At 54.6% G+C, this 20,408-nt stretch overlaps 1 protein-coding gene, 1 long non-coding RNA gene and 3 other non-coding genes across 7 annotated transcripts; 3 read left to right on the forward strand and 2 right to left on the reverse strand.

The window, feature by feature from the left end:
- Nucleotides 1-2,485: 2,485 nt before the first annotated feature.
- Nucleotides 2,486-2,558, reverse strand: TRNAT-UGU (transfer RNA threonine (anticodon UGU)). The gene has a single exon. It is a non-coding gene; the product is annotated as a tRNA-Thr (tRNA).
- Nucleotides 2,559-4,725: 2,167 nt separating this feature from the next.
- Nucleotides 4,726-15,657, reverse strand: TRIM7 (tripartite motif containing 7). Of its 2 annotated transcripts, none has more exons than XM_005558834.5 (7): nt 15,032-15,657; nt 13,990-14,085; nt 10,564-10,794; nt 9,802-9,824; nt 9,398-9,513; nt 9,008-9,043; nt 4,726-6,475 (listed from the first exon to the last, which is right to left on the reverse strand). In XM_005558834.5, the coding sequence occupies exons 1-7, from the start codon at nt 15,551-15,553 to the stop codon at nt 5,964-5,966; spliced, it is 1,536 nt and encodes a 511-aa protein (XP_005558891.2). In that variant the 5' UTR covers nt 15,554-15,657; the 3' UTR covers nt 4,726-5,963. The 2 variants fall into 2 exon arrangements, with proteins under 2 accessions (XP_005558891.2, XP_065403255.1); XM_065547183.2 differs by lacking the exon at nt 15,032-15,657 and adding an exon at nt 14,189-14,405.
- Nucleotides 7,235-15,573, forward strand: LOC135971498 (uncharacterized). 2 transcript variants are annotated; one of them, XR_010587760.2, is made up of 3 exons: nt 7,235-7,624; nt 10,087-10,302; nt 11,014-15,573. It is a non-coding gene; the product is annotated as an uncharacterized lncRNA (long non-coding RNA). The 2 variants fall into 2 exon arrangements; XR_012414485.1 differs by having other exon boundaries at nt 10,087-15,573.
- A 1,630-nt stretch (nt 15,658-17,287) lies between the features above and the next one.
- On the forward strand, nt 17,288-17,359 carry TRNAA-UGC (transfer RNA alanine (anticodon UGC)). The gene has a single exon. It is a non-coding gene; the product is annotated as a tRNA-Ala (tRNA).
- Nucleotides 17,360-18,116: 757 nt separating this feature from the next.
- Nucleotides 18,117-18,189, forward strand: TRNAK-CUU (transfer RNA lysine (anticodon CUU)). Its single transcript has one exon. It is a non-coding gene; the product is annotated as a tRNA-Lys (tRNA).
- Nucleotides 18,190-20,408: the final 2,219 nt, after the last annotated feature.

Genomic DNA, 20,408 nt, shown 5'->3' on the forward strand with positions numbered 1-20,408 from the left:
GCTAATTCTCAGCCGCCGGTAGCTCCACACAGGGTAAACGCTCCGTATGCCCTGTCTCCTCTGGTCTCCTGGAATCCGAGTGAGCGCCTCCCTGCTGGATCCACTCGAGTAGCAGGCAGGGGCGTCCATCCGTTCTGCAGCCTGGGCGCCCCTTCCCAAGGGAGTTCAAGAAAGGTGCAAATCTTGAGGCCCAGGCGCAGGACGTAGAGGTTGGCAGAGCCGGAGGGCTCGAGAGAGAGCGCAGTGCTGGGAGGGAACGCCGAACCAGTTGGGTGAGGAGCCCCGAGAAGCGGCTCTTAGCGTTTTATGAAAAGATAATAAGCAGTACATTCCCATTTGCAAAATGTTCAGGAAATGTAGGAAAGTGTAAGGCAGAAACGACCGATGACCGGGAACTCTGTCTTCTCGTGGTGACTTTGGCCACCGGGTTGTCGCACAGCTAGGAGGCTGGACCCACGCGCGCGCGCTCCCGCGGTGCAGGGCCCGGGGTCCTGGCTCACAGCCCTCGCCGCCCTCAGGGCAAGCCTGGGCGGGCGCGCTCCTCTGTGCTCGCCTCGACCTACTCTCGCCCTGCGCGCTTTAATTGCACTGGTTTATTTAGTAGTAAAAATAGCGATACGGATTTCCTGCTGTAAAATTCGCGATAATCTACTCAGAGCTGAGCCACAGGTTTATTTTTGTGTCACCAGCAGAGACATTTCCTACACTGCTGTAAAACAGCGTGGGATGGTGGTTAAGCGACTCCGAGGAAACAATGCCCCTGTTTCCATTCGCACTCCCGGCGATCTTGCTCCGCCGTCTGCGAGCGCCGCTGCACTCGCCCTTCCTCTCTGCCTCTCCACGCTGGACTCTCCTGGTGCCGTGGCTGGCTTTCGGCTCTTCCCACAGTGAACATTTCGGGTGAACCGACCCGCCCCAAGGGTCTGCCCCACCCGGCATAGCTCTCTCTTGTCCCAAGCCTCGCACCCGCGCCTCCACCAGCAGCTGGACGGGAGCGCCAGCCTGGGAGACCTCCCGGCACCTCAGCAGCTCCCACCGGATTCAGCCAGGTGACCCGGGGGTGTACGGGAGCGGCTGCAACGCCCAGACTCTGAGAGCCCCAGAGTGCGAGGCCTGAGGTTCTTCCACCTGGTTGTTCGATTACTATGGGGACCGTCTGCCAACACCCCCCCACACGGTCACACGCTCGCACCCCGGGAGTCCACGGTTTTCGTCGGGAGGGTGTTTGCAGTCAAGCCCTCAGGTAGCTCGCCGCTGGTCCCCGTGACCCGACTTCTACAGTGGGGTGATCTTCCTGTGGGGCAGGCGTTTCGGGGTCGACGAGTCCGAGGAGCCCCGGGCGCGCGAGTGCCCGCATGTGCTGACGGGCTCCTGGCCTGTCCCAGCGAATCCGTCCCGGTCTGGACCCACAGGCTCGGCTCTTTGGACCGGAGCCGGCGTGGGTGAGAGAGGAAGCGCGCACCTGCTGGCCGGAGCCGCAGACCCCGCTCGCTCCTCCACGCCTCCCAGTCAAGGGTCTCTACCCAGGTGGCCGCGAGCGATTTTCTCTTCTCTGGTGCACCCGGCCGGGGTTCCGTTTTCGAACCCTGAAGTGGTCCCCGTATAAGCCGCGGCCCCACGTGGGACGGGGACTCGCTCAGGGCTTTTTGAGGTCCCCTCCGGCTGGAGAGAGGGCGCCTGCGACAGGGGAGTGTGCGGCGGGACCCAGCCCCGCCTCCGCCGGTGTCCAGGCCTCCAAAGCGCGCGGTGCGGGGAAGACGCAGGCAGGAGCCGTCCCGAGACCCCCGGGGGCCCGTCCTGCACCTGGGCTGCGGCCCCACTGTTCACTGAGAACATGGGCTCACTTTCTACACTTCCGGTAACAGCAGGAATAAATCAGAAGGCCAGCATACCTTAGTTATATATTTTGTTTAAAATAAACTAATTTTGTTTAAGGCTGAAAGCGAATGTGACAGGTAGAGCCGTTAGTCCCGGGCCATGAATGTGGCCGTCTGCGCTTTTCTGTGTTAACTCCACAGGAAGAAGTCAGAGTTTGCAGCATGGAGGCGGCGGGGACCCGAGGGCGCGCAGCCGACAAGCGCAGAGCAGCAGACCAGAGCCTCAGCGCGCGCGTGGGGGAACGCCGCAAACAAACGTCTCCCCCGGGAGAGAGGGAAGGAGACGCGAGGGCGAGTCCCTAGCAGGAGTGGGAAGATGTGAGGGGAGCGGAAAGACGCTCCGGAGAGCGCGCGCAGACGGAAGGGAGCGGGGTCGTGGGCAGAGGGCGCGCAGGGCCCGGGGAACCCGTGATGGAAAAGGAAGCCCGCAGTGGGTCTGACTCTTCAAGAGATAAGGAAATGGTAGGCAAGTAGCCTTGCGCGGCGAGTATCTTAGAGGCAAAGAGAAAGTGACTCTGCCAGGGTCTGGCTTCTCAGGAAGGCGGAAGTATACTTGTATATCTTCCACATTTCTTTTAGGAAAAAATGGGGGGAAAAAAAACACAAACAGGCCCCAGCGAGATTTGAACTCGCGACCCCTGGTTTACAAGACCAGTGCTCTAACCCCTGAGCTATGGAGCCACCTGCGAGTTTCCCTTTCGCACACAAATAGTTGACGCTGCCGCCGGCGCTACGCAGCCGCAGTCCGCTTAATCCCCGGCCGAGTTCGGTGGCGGCTGACTCCAAGCTCCTCCCCCGGCCGCAGCCATCTTGCCCGTGTGTCCGTGGCGCGAAACGGCCGTTAGTCCCTGGAGAGAGCTCTGCGGAGACTGTGCCGGCGTTGGGCGCGCGCGCTGGCGGGAGCTGTCAGGGCGGGGCGGTACCGCCGAGCTCGGAGCTGTGAGGAGCGCCCCGGGTCTTGGGCGGGGCTGGGGGGCGGGGAGGGGCGTGCGCAGGATTGGGGAGCACGTTTTGCGTCTCGCTGTGCATGAGGAAGCGGGGCTCCAGGTCAAGGCTATGGAAAGGTCAGGGAATGGTGTCAGTGCGCCCGTCCTGCAGGGAGTCCAGGTCCGAGAGGTTAGGGCGGGACCTGGGGCGAGCTGGGTGGTGGGGGAGTGGTGGGGGCAACAGGAGGTGGAGGCCGACGGGAGGGGCGGGGAATCTGGACGGCCAGGTGTTTGGAGGCGCTGGGGTCGGAAGTGTCCAGGCGAGGTTGGGGGTGGGTGCTAGCCCCTGTCTCATATTTGGATGAATTAGGAAAATGCAGCTTTTAGGGCACACCCTGACATGTTCTGTCAGGGCCCTTAAAGGGCGCATGGGGCGGAGGAGAGGGGAGAAGGATGAGGGCCCAGCCTGGCAAAGGACAGAAAGTGGTGGGTGTCGGAGGTGGACCTTGGTCTGGTGGCCTACCCTGCCCTGTGCTCCCTGCAAGGCCGGGTGACTTGGGTCACTGGGCGGCCAGGCCAGAGGCAGGCCCCTAGGTGCCCCCCAGTCTGGATGCTGAGGGTCCCTGTGAAGGTCTGGCAACAGAGGCCTGGGCTTGTGGCTCAGCAGCTAGGACTGATGGGTGAGTAAGAAGGGCCCAAGTTAGGCCAGTTGTTCTCACAGACCCAGAGGTCTCTATAGAGTTTATGATGCCCTGAGTCTAGGAGAGGGAAATGCACACACGCGCCCTGGAGGACACCAGCATCCTGACATCCAAGTTACTGCACTGCCCTGGTTACCAAGAAAGAACATCTCGTGCCTTCTATAGGCAATTGGTACAGTCAGTAACTGTTGTTACGTTTCTTCAGATATATAGATACGTATGTAGTTACTCTACTGCAAACGCACACTCTGAGAGACACACGATTGCACTCATGGACACAGAAACGGAAAATAAACATGTGGACAGCTACTCCCAGTCCCCAGACCTGACCCTCTTGCGACGCCTCCCCCCAGACATTGTACTTTCTGGGACCTGTAATGTGTGTTGTGATGCCCAGCACATTTGTTGGATGGTACAAAGGGAATTATGATACTTAATCAAAAAGCCGCACAAGCCAGATAACATTACGGCTCAACGGTAATAATAGGTGATTGAGTTAGGAGATTAATGTTAGAGATTGGTTTTCCTTGTGGAAATCAGTGGTATTCAAATGCCTGAATTGGCTACCAGGTTTTAGAGTTGCTCTCCATGTATGAGCAGAACCTAGAATTCACTCTCTGGAATGTTCTGTGGGCAGGACTTTGCAACGACCCTGTCCTCAGCCTGGAGGATATAGTATTCTGATTGTCTGGTGCTGTGTCAACTGGGCCTGCCTCGGATTGTGTCGTGCCTGCCCCATGAGAACCTTATATGCAAAGTGGGCTTGAAGCATCTCAGAGACAGCACTGAAGCGCCATGTCACAGGGCTATTCAGCTATCATCGCCCCTGCTTGCCAACACCTCTGTCTACATAAGCTGTGCGGGACAGAATTAGGTCCGAGTCTGGTATTCTGTTCATCCAACCTGGTAGCCAGGTAGCGAGGGAAGAAGCCTGTGGCCCTTGTCTAAATACGAGGGGATTAATATTTAACAACAAATCAACAATAGGGTATGATCAAACTGACTTGGGTCTCTGCAACACCTGAACCTTATGCACATGCTCATAAGTGCCCTCTCCAAAATACACACACACACACCCCCCCCACCCAGGAAAGGTGAGATACAAATGCACACTCCTTCCGTATATAAACATGCATGCTCATTCACGCTGGCAGAAACCCTGGCTCACACTTATGCTCCTGTGCTCGGATCCAGGGAGTAGAAAATGAGCCAAGCCAACTATAAAGACAGCTCACAGTCTTCATTTTCATCCCCTCACTCCCTTCCCAGGGCAGTGCTGAGCAGGGAGCAACCCACTGCCACCCTTCCAGAAGCCCAGCTATCCAGAAGCTGGAGAACAAGTAGACAAGGGGCTGAGGCTGGCCAGAGGAATGCCCTTCAGGGCATGGGCTGAGAAGGCCTTGGCACCAGGGTGCTCTGCAGTTGGCATTTTCCCCAGTCTGTCAGGATCATGTTTGTGCTCTGTGCGTTTAGAGCTGGCTGCATCTTTAAAATTGTAAGTGCCAACTTGTGTTTTATGTTTCAAAGTTCCAGAAGCAAAAACAAAACAAAAAAAGTTTGGGTACAGCAGCTCACACCTGTAATCCCAGCCCTTAGGGAGATGGAGACTAGAGGATCACTTGAGGCCAGGAGTTCAAGACCAGCCTGGGCAACATAGCAAGACCCAGTCTCTTAAAAAAAAAAAATTAAAAAGAATAAAGTTCCAGAAGCTTTGCTGTCCTTATCCAAGCAGAGTTTGTACTTTGGCACTGGAAAGTGGGGGAGTCAGGTGTTTGTGGGAGCACATTTGGGTTGTTGCTTTGGTCAGGAAGCACCCATCAGTCTGTATCCTCTGGCTAAGGAGTGCTGGAGAGCTGTGATGCCCATTGTCCCGGGCTTCTCCCTCAAAGACGGGCCAAGGGTCTCCTTCCAGGTTTGGCCTGGACTGTCTGTCCTCTGAGCTGGGAGCACAGGGCTCCTCCCTGAGTAGCTGACCTGTCAGGCCAGCTGGATCCAGAGGTCCCACAACCTCTCAAGGCAGCGCTGGAAGCTGTCCAGAAGGCAGCAGCCATGATAAGGAACCTGGTTGACGTGGGCCCAGACCTGTCCCCTGGCAACAGAGAACAGCAGGACTAGATTTGACATTGTTTTAGGGAGCCAGAGCCCTTCCCAGTCAGGGCAGAAGCCCCGTGGAGAGCTGGGCTCCTGACCTCACCAGCCTCCACCTCCTGAAGGCTCTGGCCAAATCCACGCGTGGCCTCAGGAGGGGAACACCCCCAGGAGGCCAAGGCCCCTGTCCCTGCTCAGTTGGCCACAGCCTCACTCTCCTGCCTCGGGGTTGTGTCTATAGCAGCCTCTCTTGGGCAGCCAGGGTCAGTCAGGAGCACGGAGGGCAGACCCAAGACGGACTAGGCAGCTCTGGGGAGGTGACGTCCCTTCCCACCGGCAGCCCAGAGACAGGAGCTCCCCAGCAGTGTCCCTCAAGGCCAGATTCGCAAGTAGGTGCCAGTGGAGCAAACAGAGAAAAGCGGGAACACGCGCTCCTGGAAGTTGACGCGGAAGGTGTAGAGGTGGCGCATGTCCTCCACGGCGTAGAAGGACACGGCTCCCACCTCGAGGTCCAGGGCCACCCGCACGCGCGACAGGTGCCCGCAGCTGAGGGGCGAACGCTCGGGGCTGGTCACGGCCCAGTACTGGCCGCCGTTGAGCTGCAGGGCCCAGACGCCCTCCTCGGGGGTGAAGGGCGTCAGGCCCTTTCGGCGCACGCTCTCGCGGGCCACGCCAAAGGCCCAGCCGTCCTTAGAGCCCACCTCCACCTCCCAGTGATGCCGGCCCGAGGAGAAGCCGCAGGACGCCAGGACGCGGGTGTTGGTGTCGAAGCGGCGGGGGTGGTTGGGCAGCTCCTGGGCCCGCTCGCCGAGGCGCACGCTCTTAAGATCCAGAGAGAGGATGAGGCGCGGGTTGGCTGTGTCGGGATCCAGTGTGAGCTCCACTGCAGACAGACAGGGAGAAATGTCCCCACGCAGGCAGGCCCCTGGCATACTCTTTGCAGGGCCGCGCCCGACCTTGCTCTGCAACCTGCCTGACTTTCCCTCTGGAATCCATCCAGCACCCAGCGCCAAGGCCCAACCAACCCCCATGCTCTGCATCCCAGATATTTTGCTTCCCCCCTCCCCGACCACTCAACAAATACTTACTGAAATCAAACAAATGCAATAGGTGGGCCTGATCTGAACCCCAATTCAAACAGATGGGGATATTTGAATGCTAGATATTGGAAAGATTCATTAATCTGTCCAGGTGTGATGACTGCTTTGTGGTTATGTTTTACAAAGTCTGTTTCTTTAGAGATAATACACTGAGGTATTTATGTCAATAATATGTTGTTGACTCTGATGCTTTAAAATAATACAGTAGGCCGGGTGCGGTGGCTCACGCCTGTAATCCCAACACTTTGGGAGGCCAAGGCAGACAGATCACCAGTTCAGGAAATCGAGACCATCCTGGCTAACACCGTGAAACCCCGTGTCTACTAAAAATACAAAAAAAAAAAAAAATTGCCAGGCGTAGTGGTGGGTGCCTGTAGTTCCAGCTACTCGGGAGGCCGAGGCAGGAGAATGGCCTGGGCCCGGGAGGCAGAGCTTGCAGTGAGCCAGATCTCGCCACTGCACTCCAGCCTGGGCAACAGAGCGAGACTCCGTCTCAAAATATAAATAAATAAATAAATAAATAAATAAATAAATAAATAAATAAATAAAATAATACGGTAGGGCCAGGTGCCTTGACTCCCGCTTGTAATCCCAGCATTTTGGGAGGCCGAGGCCGATGGATCACATGAGGTCAGGAGTTTGGGACCAGCTTGGCCAACATGGCAGAAAACTTGTTTTGTATTTTCTCTACTAAAAATACAAAAATTTGCCCAGTGTGGTGTCCTGTGCCTGCAATTCCAGCTGTTTGGAAGGCTGAAGCATGAGAATCGCTTGAACCCAGGAGGCAGAGGTTGCAGTGGGCAGCGATCAGGCCACTGTACTCCAGGATCTCACTCCAGAGCAAGACCCTGTCTCAGAAAATGAAATAATCCCATAAGAAGTGGATAGCAGTGTCTATGAAAACTGTGGCCACTAATTGACCACTGCTAAAGGTGAGAGATGGGTATGTCACCTTCTTTACACTCTTCTCTCTACTTTTGAGTATGTTAGAAATTTTTCATAATAGAAAGTTAAGGCCAGGTATAGAGGCCCATGCTTGTAATCCTGGCACTTTGGGAAGCAGAGGTGGGAAGATAGCTTGAGCCCAGGTGTTGGAGACCAGCCTGGGCAATACAGTGAGATACCCGTCTCCACAAATCACAGAACATTTAGCCAGGCATGGTGGTGTGCTCCTGTAGTCCCTGCTACTCGAGGACGCTGAGGACAGAGGATCGCTTGAGCTTGGCCGGTCGAGGCTGCAGTTCCACTGCACTCCACCCTGGGCAACAAAGCGATACCTTGTCTCCAAAAATAAAAACTTAAAATATGTACGTTTACTGTGAGCACTGCTACGTTCCAGGCCCTGGGGATACCACAGAGTATCAGATAGTCTTGCCTGCCTGCAGCTTCCTTCCCACAGCGGGGGGATTAAGGATAGATTATAAACACAGAAGACGAGAGGAACCAGAAGAGCAGGCTGTAACTTCAACCAGAGTGGCCAGGGAAGACCCTCACTGCAAAGGGGCATTGAGCAGACAGATATAAAGAAGGCAAAGAAGTGGGCCACGCGACTGGCTGGGGAAAGCATGTTCCAGGTAGGGGGCTGGGGTGGGGGAGCCTGGCAGTGCAAAGGCACTGGGATGGGTGTGTGCTTGGTACACTGAAGGAACAGCAAAGAGGATGTGTAGCTGCATGGAGTAGAAGGGGTGTGAGTGAGGCCAGATCCCTTGGGCCCTTGAGACCACCATGAGGACTCTGACCTTTAACAGGTCAGAGGGGCTGTGGCAGGGCTCTGAGCAGAGGAAGGTCTGGTCTCATTCAGGTGGTTTAGGTGGCACCCAGGCACACTCTGATTTAGCTCGGACATCAGCATCAGGAATATGTGCCCTCCCCTCCCCTCCCTCCCCTGGGTGTTGGATCCCACACACTCTAGAGCTCTGCAAGAGTAAAAACAATATTCCTTCCAGTCTTTAGCTTCCCCTTGCTTTCCTGGTCCCCTGTATGCACCCCATCCCCAGGACAGGTTTCCGTCCGTCTTGGAGTGGGGACTGGGGAGAGGTTCACCCAGGTGGCCGAGAAGCCTTTCCCAGTCTGAGTATCTCCAGGTACAGGGCATTCCTGCTCCTAACCGACCTGCAGCGTTTGGGCCAACAGGCCCCACTGCCATCTGAGGGTGTCGGAGCTCCCAGGATGGGGAGGGGGTGGCATGAGGGAGGGGACAGAGGAACCGGGTTGCCGAGGTGGGTGGGTGGAAGGCACCAACCATATGCAAAACCCTGAGATGGTCACCAGCAGGGAGTAGGTTCTCCATGTGGCCATCACAGCACCATCCCTACCTTTCTCCTCTTTCTCCAGCTCTCCCCGAAGGTCCTCTGAGGAGGAGAAACAAAGCAAGGCATGCATGAACGATATGGGAGATTACATGGCAAGGTCACCAGCTCTTTATAGCCCAGCTGACTCATTCATTCCCCAGAGACTCCTAAGGCCAAGCATGGGGAGCCGGGGGCAGGGGGCCCATACCCAAGCATTCTAGTTCTACCTGAGTGGCTCTGAGCTCAGCTCCCCTGCATATCCCTCTTCCTACCCCCAGTCCCCCAGCAGGACCCCTCTACCCCATCTGTCCCCATGAGAAGCTGCATGCCCTGCAGGGACCTGACTAGATTTGCCACCACAGCCTCTACACCAATCTGGCCATGGCACAGCCAGCTCAGCGCCCAGGCCCCTACCTTTGAACTTCTTCAGCATCCCTTTTAAGACAAAGGTCTTGAGAGAAACATTCCAGACTTTATTCTTCATCTCAGAAGAGACTGTGGTTGGCTTGGGGCCAGGCACATTGCTACACCTGCAGGACAAGGGCTCTGAGAAGGGCCTGTCTGCACAGTTTTACTCCCACAGGCTGTGACAATTAGGATGGCGAGGTCGTCTTGGCAGGAAGAGGTAGAAGAGGGACAGCCGGACCTCGTGCAGGAAAACCCATGGCCAGGCAGGTGGGCATTCGTCTCAGAAGGTCCCCGGCAAGCAAATCGGGGGATCAGGAGGTGAGAGGCCAGGGGACAGGAAATAAAGAGAAGGCTCAGTGAAAAGAGAAGAGGCAACTTAGAGAGGCTCCAGGAGCTGTGAGGTCACTCACCTGCTCAGCGTGCTTTTGAATTCCTGGAAGGAAAGATAGAGGAAACCAAATCAGCATCAGGTAACCTCCATTCACCTCTGAGGAACAAAGCTTGCCCCTCGCTGTGCCTCCAAGATGTAAGTGGTAAGCAGGTGTGCCATGCCTCACTGCCTGCATGGACTTAGGTGACAGCAACTTGCAGTGGCTGCTGGCTGCAGGGTGTCTCATCCACGTGGTGGACCTCTCACACTTTGCCACAGCTCTTCAAATGCTTTCTTTCTATCTTTGCTGCTTTCTTTATTACAGAATCATCACTGGAGCTATCCCATGGGACCCAGTGCTGCCTGTGTCCTGGAAACCACCTGAGGGAGGTCACAGCCCTTATGCACCTGCTGCTCACTCAGCCCAGTAGTGACTGTTATTAACCCGTCTGTGGATTGTGAAGTTTATCTAGTGGTTTATAACTTTTTTTTTTTTAGTGAAATAGAATAGAAAACATCAAAGTGCATACGTGTAGCAAAGGTGAGTATTATCTTCTGAGACTTTTGTCTCAAGCATGCGATTCTGAAATACGATATATATTATTGTGGCTCATAGTCAAGAAAGTGTTAATCACATCCCTCTAGACCTCCAACCCCAGGAAAATCAGGGCACTTCCCTCCAGTCCCCTTCAGCTCCAGATCGTGTGATTCTCCTGAACCTCCAGGACTGATACTGTCCTCTAGCTGCCGGTCCTGATGCTTTCGGACAAATGACTTGAGCCTCTGGCTAAGCCAGACTTACCTGGAGAAAGTCAAGGTCAGGCTTTTGAGCTGTCTCCTGGATCTGGCTGCTGAGCTTGGACAGCTGGGTGATCTCAGCACCGAGCTGGGCCAGGTTCTCATTCTGCTTCTGTGCCACCTCCCGAGACAGTTCCTCCAGGCGGCTTAGCAGCCGGCCCTCCTGCTCCACTAGGAAGGCCCTCAGCGCCTGGAACTCTGCCCCCACCTTCTCCTGCTCCGCTGCCATCTGCTTCTGTCCCAGGAGGAGAATTGGAGAGGTAGGGGACTTGAGCATGGAGACATAACATTTGGCCAGTGGCCTGAGTCATCCCATAGGGCAAGGCTTCATCCCTGTCACTGCTGGGGGATCAGAGACACACCCACCTATGCAGGCAGCGCATGCTCTATTTTCAATGTCCCAGCTCCGAACAAGCTGTAGTCTCAACACATGCTCTTTTCTCCCTTGCCACAGATGTGCCCACGCGTGTCTGTGGACCTGTGCTCCACCACCTAAACCAAGGCAGCATCATACTCCCCCCAGAACTACACCAAGTGGCAGTTTCCTCACTTGAAAAGTAGAAGGGATAAATTAGTGCCTCCTGGGGCAACCATAGGATTAAACTGAGATTGCCTTTTCCTCCTTAAGCACGTTAATTTCATCACCCTCAAACTTTTACTCTTCACTTTGTTTTTAAAGGCCATCTTCCCTGTTTAGCAGTTATAATGGTAACACATGCTCAAAATACAAAACTTGGGAGATGCAGGAAAGTAGAAAGAAGGAAGAAAAGTCCGATGCCAGTGACCAGAGCTAGCAGCTCACCCCCAAGGAACTAAGTGAGAATATGCTGTGTGCAAGCTTGATATTCTGTTCTTTCCGTTAACAGCATACACGAGATTTTTTACTCGAGTTTTCAGATGCAGACTCATGCCCTGATCTCTTGATTTTTTGTGGGAACACACGTGTGGTACTCAGTGTGTCCCACCAGGAAGTTTCTCTTCCTTAAAACTCCTGGGTGGAGGAAGGAAGTCCCGGGAAGCTGGGAGACCTGGGTTCAGGTGTCGCACAATGCCCCCACCTTTCCTTCAGCTTCCAGGCAGGCTGCAGTAGCCCGGAGAGCCTTATAGGTATTAACTCCCTCAACCCTGACGGCAGCCCAGTGAGGTGGGTGCACTTCCCCCCAAGTCTTTCAGGTGAGGAGACAAAGGCAGACACATCACCGGGAAGTGGTAAGCCAGGCTTCTAGGCCAGGGAGCCAGAACGCAGAGTCTGAGCTTCTGGCAGCTACATCATATTGCCTCACAAGGAAATAACATAAGTGAAACAGTATTTGCCAAAACACTCTACACCAGGGTTTCCCAACCTTAACGCAGGTGACATTCTGGGCCAGATACTCCTTGGTTGTGGGGGGGCTGTCCTGTGCCTGGTAGGATGTTTAGCAGCCCCTCTGGCCTCTACCACTAAATGCCAATAGCATCCGTATCCCATTGTTGACAACCAGAAATATAGTATCTCCAGACTTTGCCAGATGTCCCCTGGGGTAGGAGTATTTTCAAATAAGAGTATTCCTTCTCCCTTTTATGTTGCAGCAATAGTTGGACTCTACCTCTGATGTTTCATTAAGCAGGGTATTTAAATGATACGAGCATCGTAAATCACAGAAGTATTTTCTCACTGTAAAGAAGAGGTGGAGCTCACACCTGTAATCTCAGCACTTTGGGAGGCTGAGGGGGGCGAAGTTAGGGGAGGAGGTTGCTTGAGCCCACGAGTTCCAGACCAGCCCGGGCAACATAGGAGACTACCCCCAACCCCAGCTCTACAAAAAATAAATTAAAAATTAGCCAGGTGGAGTGGTGCACACCTGTAGTCCCAGCTACTCAGGAGGCTGAAGTGGGGGGGTCGCTTGAACTACTCCAGCCTTAGTGACAAAGCGAGACTCTGTGTAAAAGCAAAACAAAACAACAACGAAAATGAATGTGGGGGTGATGGATGGATGTTGGGAGCGGACAGAGGTGGAAGGTGTTAAGCAAGGCCTGGGGACTCCGGCCAGAGACCATGAAGCTGCCACCGGTGCCTGGGAAGGCCCTCTGGTTCCTGGATGTCAGCCAGCGGCGGAAGAGCTGCACTGGAAGTTGTTTCTCCAGCGGAGGAGGGATGAAGGTCTGGAGGGTGAGCTCTTCATCATGGAGGGAAGTGAGTGATTGGGTGGGAAGGTCTGGGATGCACGCTGGATGCAGGCACCACAGATATAGTTGAGGGTCTGGAAAGGACCCTAGGGTGTCTGAACTCCAGGCTCCTCCTCCACCCCTCCTGACATTGAGGATGGGAGGGTCCTCTAGTTCACCTTCCTCCAATTCCCTGCTTTGACAGGCCCTAGTAGGTCCTTTCATTCTTTTTTTTTTTTTTTTTTTTTTTTGATGGATTTTCACTCTTGTTGCCCAGGCTGGAGTGCAGTGGCGTGATCTTGGCTCACTGCAACCTCTACCTCCCAGGTTCAAGCTATTCTTCTGCCTCACCCTCCCGAGTAGCTGGGATTACAGGCAATGCGCCACCACACCCGGCTAATTTTGTATTTTTAGTGGCGATGGGGGTTTCTCCATGTTGGTCAGGCTGGTCTGGAACTCCCAACCTCAGGTGATCCGCCCGCCTGGGCCTCCCAAAGTGCTGGGATTACAGGCGGTGAGCCGTGGCACTCAGCCAATCCTTTCCTTCTTTCAACACTTATTTACTGAGCTAGGAACTGAATTTGCAAGGTAGAAAATGACCGATGGTGATTCATGTTTGCTTATCTTAACCAAAATTAGTCCCCATTTCACTTTCCTGTTCTACTCTAAGGAAGATAAAATATCATTCCAACTTGGGGTAGAGGCAGATGCCAGTATGCAAGACCCTGGGCTGTGCAGCAGGGGCTACTGTCAACTCAAGACCCCAAACTGCCTCACTGTGCCGGAGCCACGAAGCGGCTGACACCCTCCAGCCCCTTCTCCCTTAGCCTCAATTTCAAATAAAAAAACTCAGAAAATGAAAATTTTTTCATTCCTCTTTTGTTGATAAAACATCCCATGAGGTTCTTTATCGTATTAAGAGTCCCATTTATGGAATATTCATGTTTCTCTGCAGAAATATTAATGTGTTCAATTACAAGATGCTTCCACAGGCCCTAACTGGTATGTTATGTAATATCAGAGTGACTGTATGTCCTGATTCGCTGGGACAGTTCCAGTTTAAGCCAGTTGTTTTGCAATAATTATTTTTAGCACACCTTTTCACTTTAAAAAGCTCTGCTTTTACAGTAATTATATGGTCACCCTATGTAACATGCACTCTTTTATTTTTCTGAAATCTATTCTGCGGTTCCATAGCACACACTCCAACACCACACACACTGAGCCCTGGTGCTGCGTAGGCCTCTATAATCTCCCACGGGGTGCCGGGGGGTGCCTGGCTCACCAGGAGCTCCTTGCTCTCCTTCTCTTCCGTGGACCGGGACACCTCATAGTCCTCCAGTTCCTTCTTCAAGACCCTCAGCCTGGACTCCAAGAGCTCCTGTAGGTGAAGGGAAACAATGTGAGGTGGGGGGGAGGGGATTCTGGAAACCCCCACCTCTGCCTCCTGGAGCCAGCCAGGAGAAAGGGAAGGCCCTGCTCACTGAGGGGGAGGCCGGGTAGAAGTCTGTCTACAGGTTGCAGGTTACACTGCGAGGGGACTCTGAAGGTCTCGGGATCTTGCGTCCCCAAAAGCATCTGCTGGACCAGCCAGACTGAAACACAAGCCTCCAGCAGCCCTACCCCTAGTCGTCTCCTCTGCTCTCCGCCCCACCATCAGGAAGCCCTGTGGGTGGGAGAGTTGGAGCAGGATAGGTGAGCAAGGAGAGACTGGTGACTGCCGCCCGAGCCTCCCCGCCCCGCCCTCACCCCTGCACACACCCTCGCTGAGGCTCAGCGAGAAAATAGCAAAGAAAGGGCGCTCAGAATCGACAGCCTTGGCACAGTCAGACGGCTCTCGGTGCTGCTTAACCCAGGAGCCCCCTCCCTGGACCTCTTGGCGAGGTCCTCCCACTCAGTTCCACGAGGTGGGGACTTGGAGCAGAGCCCGCTTCAGGGAAAGAGATAAGAGTGGGGGCAGCGGCTGCCTGGCTGTGCCGGAGACGTCCCGCGGGCGCAGAGCTGCGGAGACGCAGACCAGGCTAGAGGCTCTGAACAGACAGGAAAAACATCGCCAAGTCCGCGGGGGACGTCGCGCAGGCAGCCCAGTGTCTGGCCCAGAGGGAAACGCAGTGGGGGTGGGGTGGGGGTATTGGTGATGTTCGGGGTGACAGAGAACCGCGCTCAGCCGGGGGACCTGTGCTGGGCTTCCTGGAATAGGAGAAAGAAGGGAGGGCTCACCCGGGCCTCCTGATCGACAGTCTGTTCTCTGCACCGCGTGCGCGGGAGCGCGGGACCAGGGCAGGGGGTCCCGGGGACCCACAGGGGTGGGTGCGGGCTGCGCTCACCTTGGCGTCCTGCACCGCCTCGTCCAGCGGCAGCACGGCGTGCTCGCGGTGCTCGCGGGCGCGGTCGCACACCACGCAGATGGCGCGTCCGTCGTCCTGGCAGTAGAGCTTGAATGGTTCGCCATGCTGACCGCACCGGGCAGCCGCTGCCCCGGCCGAGGGCGCATGGGACCCGTGCTCTCCCGGGGCGGCCGCGGGCAGGCTGAAGCGCCGAAGGAGCGTGGCCACGGCGGCCAGCTGCCGGTTGGGCCGCAGCTGACTGGGGCGCGCGGGCTCGCGGCACTGCGGGCAGGGCAGTGGGAAGGGCGGCGCGCGGGTCACCGCCCCAACAATCCCCGCGCCCGGGCGCTCCCAGCAGCGCCCTATGCAGGCGCGGCAGAAGCTGTGGCCGCACTCGACGGACACCGGCTCACGAAAAAGCTCTAGGCAGATGGAGCACGTCGCCTCGCCCTGCAGCTCTGCCGCCAGCGCTAGAGCCTCGGCCCCGGTGCCGGGGCCGGTCCGCGGCCCCACAGCCGCCATGCGCGCTCTCCGCGCTCTCAGATCTGGTAGCGCCTGGGCGGCCGCTGGACCTCACAGGACGCGGGTCGGAGCCCGACGTCCGAGCTGGCCGCCGAGTGCCCACTGGGAGAGGAAGGGCGGGGCTGCCACTGGGCAGGCAGAGACTTGAGCCCAGGGCGCGCCCGGCTGGGAGCCGGGAGGGGAGGCGCACGTTGACTACGGGCCCGAAGACACTGGGCCATTCAAGCGCGAGACAGCGCCCCGCGCCCCGGACCTGCGCTCCACCAGCCCCCGCCTTGGCCAGCGGCCTCTCCCCGTCGCCCCAGTCGCTCAGCCTCTCCAGGCCGCCCCAGCCTGACCCAGTCAGCCGCGGGAAACGGGCCGCGACAGGTGGGCGCACAAACCCTGCCGGGAGCCACTCCCGGTTTCCGACCGAGGCCGACCCAGCATCGCGGAGCAAGGGCCTGGCGCTCGGGCCACGGTGTCAGGTTCCCCTAGCGCAGGTTCGCCCCGGCCCTGAACTGAGCTAAATTTAGAGACTGGAACCTGGCCCTGTCCCGTCACCCTCAAGCATGGCCTTGTATCCACTCCATTACCTTTTCTGCGACTGTCCTCTCCCTTCTTTACTCTTTACTTAATATTTGAACAGATAATACATTTATACTTTCCCATTTTATTCAGTATTATTTCACCCCCCCACATACAAACCTCAGCGCTCTCTTGTCCCCCAGCTGTCTCCACAGCCCCTCTGCAGAACTGCCTGTGTTACCCGCTTCCACACCCTCTCTCCTTGTTCACTCTGGAGGTCACTTGGATCAGGCTTTCGCCCGCACCCTCCTCAGAAACTGGCTTGCCAATGTTACCGGGAACTCCAGCAATTCTCACCCAAAGGCGAAGACCTCGCCTCACCTCCCCCCTTCCCGACTTCCCTTCTCAGGGCTGTGTCCCCGACCCTTCCTGCTGTTCCTGAACTGCGTGGCCTCTGCGCTGGCTGTTCCCCTTGCGTGGACCTCTTTTCTCCGACCACCTGCATGCTCCTTCCCACCTCATTCAGGTCTTGCTTCAAACGTCTCTGCCCACGAAGCCCGCCCCGAACGCGCACGCTGTGTAAAGTGGTCTCTCAGCGCGCTCCCCTCTCCGGGCTGGCTCTGTGCCCGCTCTCTATCTCCTCTGGAATGTCGGCTTTAAGACGGACTGTACCCGGTTTGTTCACGGCTGAATCCTGTTTTTAGAGCAGTTCTTGGCAAGCTCAGTAAAGTTTTCTCGGATTAAACGTGGTTCAGAATTCGAAAGATGAGCCGCAGTTCACGGTGAAAAGTAGGCCCTTCACCTGTGTCCCAGTTCTTTCTTCATCCCGAGCAATCAACTTTACAATTCTGGATTACATTAATCAAATATTCCGTATTTTATCGCCTCGACCCCCTGTTTTAAAAAACAAAACGTAGCATCCTGCACAATTTTCCCTTCTTTTCTTTTTCAGGTCACAGTTCAGTTTTGGCATCGTGCCTGATGATTTTCTCTCCTTTTTCCACCGCTGCTCCCAGGTGCTTAGCCGGGCCTAATCCTCTCTCTTGGAATCTCTTGGTCAAGACCCGCTGGTCTGGAGTCAGCGGAGGACCCTGGAACAACTCTCGGCCCTGCGATCCCGGGTTTTTGCAGCAGCTGAGACCCAGCGCACACCAGTTGTCATCCGCTCCCGATGCCCTGAGCTAAGCGACGACTAGGGGCAATCTGGGACAGCCTCAAAGCGCGGACGGGGATGTAGCTCAGTGGTAGAGCGCTTGCTTTGCATGTATGAGGCCCCGGGTTCGATCCCCGGCATCTCCAGTGTTCTTTTGCACATCCAATTTTTATTTTCGATTTTCCTTTCAAATTCTGAAATCCAGCGTGTTCGCAGAGCGCCAGGAAAAACCCAGAAGGTAGAGTCTGCGGGGTGGAGAAAGACCGCGGCGGCCCCTGCCCTCCTCTGGGCCCCATTAATTGTCTTTAAAAATCCACACGGTACTTTACCGGGTGCGGTGGCTCATTCCTGTAATCCCGGCACTTTAGGAGGCCGAGGCGGGTGAATCACTAGGTCAGCAGTTTGAGACCAGCCTGACCAACAAGGCGAAACCCCGTCTCTACGTAGCCGGGCGTGGTGGCAGGCGCCTGTAATCCCAGCTACTCAGGAGCCTTTGGCAGGAGAATTGCTTGAATCCAGGAGGCGGAGGTTGCAGTGAGCCGAGATTGCGACACGGCACTGCAACCTGGGCGACAGAGCAGGACTCTGTAAAAAAAGAAAAAAAAAAAAAAAAATCCACACGGTGAGAGCTCCAGTGGCGTCAGGATGCACGTTTTTCCATCTCCTTGCCGTGAGCTTCATCGCGGGTAGAAAATGGCTTGATCGCTGGTAGGGTAGAAGGGGCAGAAAACGGACGTAAGTGGGAGGGACAGTCAGGCAGGAACGGCAGAGTTTGAATTTCCCGGGAGCCGAGGCTCTTCAGTAGTTTTATCACACTCCAAACAAATCCAAGTTCAAACCCACAGTTGAATATGGTCCCAATGTAATCTAGAATGAAAAATTCTTTAGGCGGGGTTATCGGACGCCCGGCTAGCTCAGTCGGTAGAGCATGAGACTCTTAATCTCAGGGTCGTGGGTTCGAGCCCCACGTTGGGCGCAGTTGGTCGTTTTACTCCTAAATCTACGATTACTGGCCATACCTGTAAAACATTATAAGCCGACCAACCCTTAGGAAAATAATCTGCTCTGAAGCCTTTCACTTCTGTGTGTGAAATACTCTTGTAGGCGCTGCACGTTCATTACCCATTATCTAGCAGTACAATTAGGGTTTCAAACTGTGGTAAAATATGCCCAACAAAATTTACCACTTTTTAACTGTACAGTTCTGTAGCATTAAATACGTTTAAATCGTTGTGCATCAATCTCCTTTTTCATGTTTCCCAGATGAAACTCTGAACCCATCCAACACTAACTCTCCATTCCCCTCTGCCCACAACCGCTGACAACCACCATTCTACTTTGTGTCTATGAATTTGACTCCTCTAGATACGTCATGTAAGATGAATCGTACAATATTTCTTTTTTTAATTGTCTTATTTCATTTAATGTCTTCAAGATTGATCCTTACTGTAGCATGTGTCAAAATTTCCTTCCTTTCAAAGCTGATTAGCATTCCCCTGCACGTATATACCACATGATCCATTCATCTGCCAATGTACACTTGCTTCCTTCCTCCTTTTGGCTACTGTGGATAATGCAGCTATGAACATGGGTGTACGAATATCTGTTTGAGTTCAGGTTTTCTATTTTTTTAGAGTAATCTGTTTGAGTTCAGGTTTTCTATTTTTTTAGAGTACACGTCATAAAGTGAAATTACTGGGTCATATGGCATCTCTATGTTTTTAAGGAAGTGGTATACCATTTTCCACAGAGGCTACATGCACCACAAAATGAGCTTTAAAAAACATCTTTCGGCCGGGCGAGGTGGCTCAGGCCAGTAATCCCAGCACTTTGGGAGGCAGAGGAGTGACGGATCACGAGGTCAGCAGATCGAGACCATCCTGGCTAACACGGTGAAACCTCGTCTCTACCAAAAATACAAAAAAACTAGCCGGGTGAGGTGGCGGGCGCCTGTAGTCCCAGCTACTCGGGAGGCTGAGGCAGGAGAATGGCGGGAACCCGGGAGGCGGAGCTTGCAGTGAGCTGAGATCCGGCCACTGCACTCCAGCCTGGGCGACAGAGGGAGACTCCGTCTCAAAACAAACAAACAAACAAAACAAAACAAAATACAACACAACACAACAAAAAAAAATCTTTCGACCGGTCACGGCTGTAATCTCAGCACTCTGGGAGGCCGAGGCGGGCGGATCACCTGAAGTCAGGAGTTTGAGACCAGCCTGGCCAACATGGTGAAATCCCGTCTCTACTAAAAATACAAAAATTAGCTGGGCGTGGTGGCGCACACCTGTAATCCCAGCTACTCGGGAGGGGGAGGTTGCAGTGAGAAGAGATCGCGTCACTGCACTCCAGCCTGGGCGACAGAGCAAGACTCTGTCCCCAAAAATAATAATAATAATAATAATAAATACAAACGGGCGTTTTGGTGGACGCCTGTAATCTCAGCTACTCGGGATTCTGAGGCAGGAGAATAACTTAAACCCAGGAGGCAGAGGTTGCAGTGAGCCGAGATAGCGCCACTGCACTCCAGCCTGGCGGACAGGGCGATATTTCATTAAAAAAAAAAAAAAATTATTTCGGCTGAGCGTGGTGGCTCATACCTGTAACCCCTGCACTTTTAGGAGGCCGAGGTGGGAAGGTTGCTTGAGGCCAAGAGTTCAGGACCAACCTGGCCAACTACCTAGCCAGACCCTCATCTTTAAAATAAAAATTAAAGAACATTAAATAATAAAGCAGAATTCAGTGAAAAGTGTTTAACTCCCCCTTAGGTGACAATTTCAATTTTATATTTTTGTACATATTCTTCCAGAAATTTTGATGCAAGTATAGTTTTTTGGGGGATGGGGGGAAGGCGGGGGACAGAGTCTCTTAATCTGCCACCCAGACTGGAGCATAGTGGGAGATCTTGACTCACTGCAACCTCCGCCTCCCAGGTTCAAGCAACTCTCCTGCTTCAGCCTCCCTAGTAGCTGGAATTACAGGCATGTGCCACCATGCCTGGCTAATTATGTATTTTTAGCAGAGACAGGGTTTCTCCATGTTGGTCAGGCTGGTCTCCAACTCCCGACCTCAGGTGATCTGCCGGCCTTGGCCTTCCAAAGTGCTGGGATTACAGGCATGAGTCACCGCGCCCAGTCTATTTCAAAGATCTTTCTATTTCAAAACATAGAATATATCCTCAATCTTTTTTTACAGCTG

The sequence above is a fragment of the Macaca fascicularis genome, chromosome 6 (genome assembly GCF_037993035.2).
Source record: "Macaca fascicularis isolate 582-1 chromosome 6, T2T-MFA8v1.1".
In the NCBI taxonomy this organism is placed as follows: domain Eukaryota; kingdom Metazoa; phylum Chordata; class Mammalia; order Primates; family Cercopithecidae; genus Macaca; species Macaca fascicularis.

Bases quoted from the DNA above. Each gene is read 5' to 3' on its own strand.
- TRIM7 (XM_005558834.5), bottom strand. From the start codon at position 15,553: ATGGCGGCTGTGGGGCCGCGGACCGGCCCCGGCACCGGGGCCGAGGCT. The intron at 9,514-9,801 runs GTGAGTGACCTC...CTTGTCCTGCAG, and splicing joins TTCAAAAGCACGCTGAGCAG to GTGTAGCAATGTGCCTGGCC. The intron at 6,476-9,007 runs GTAGGGATGGTG...GTCTGTCTGCAG, and splicing joins GCTGGAGAAAGAGGAGAAAG to TGGAGCTCACACTGGATCCC.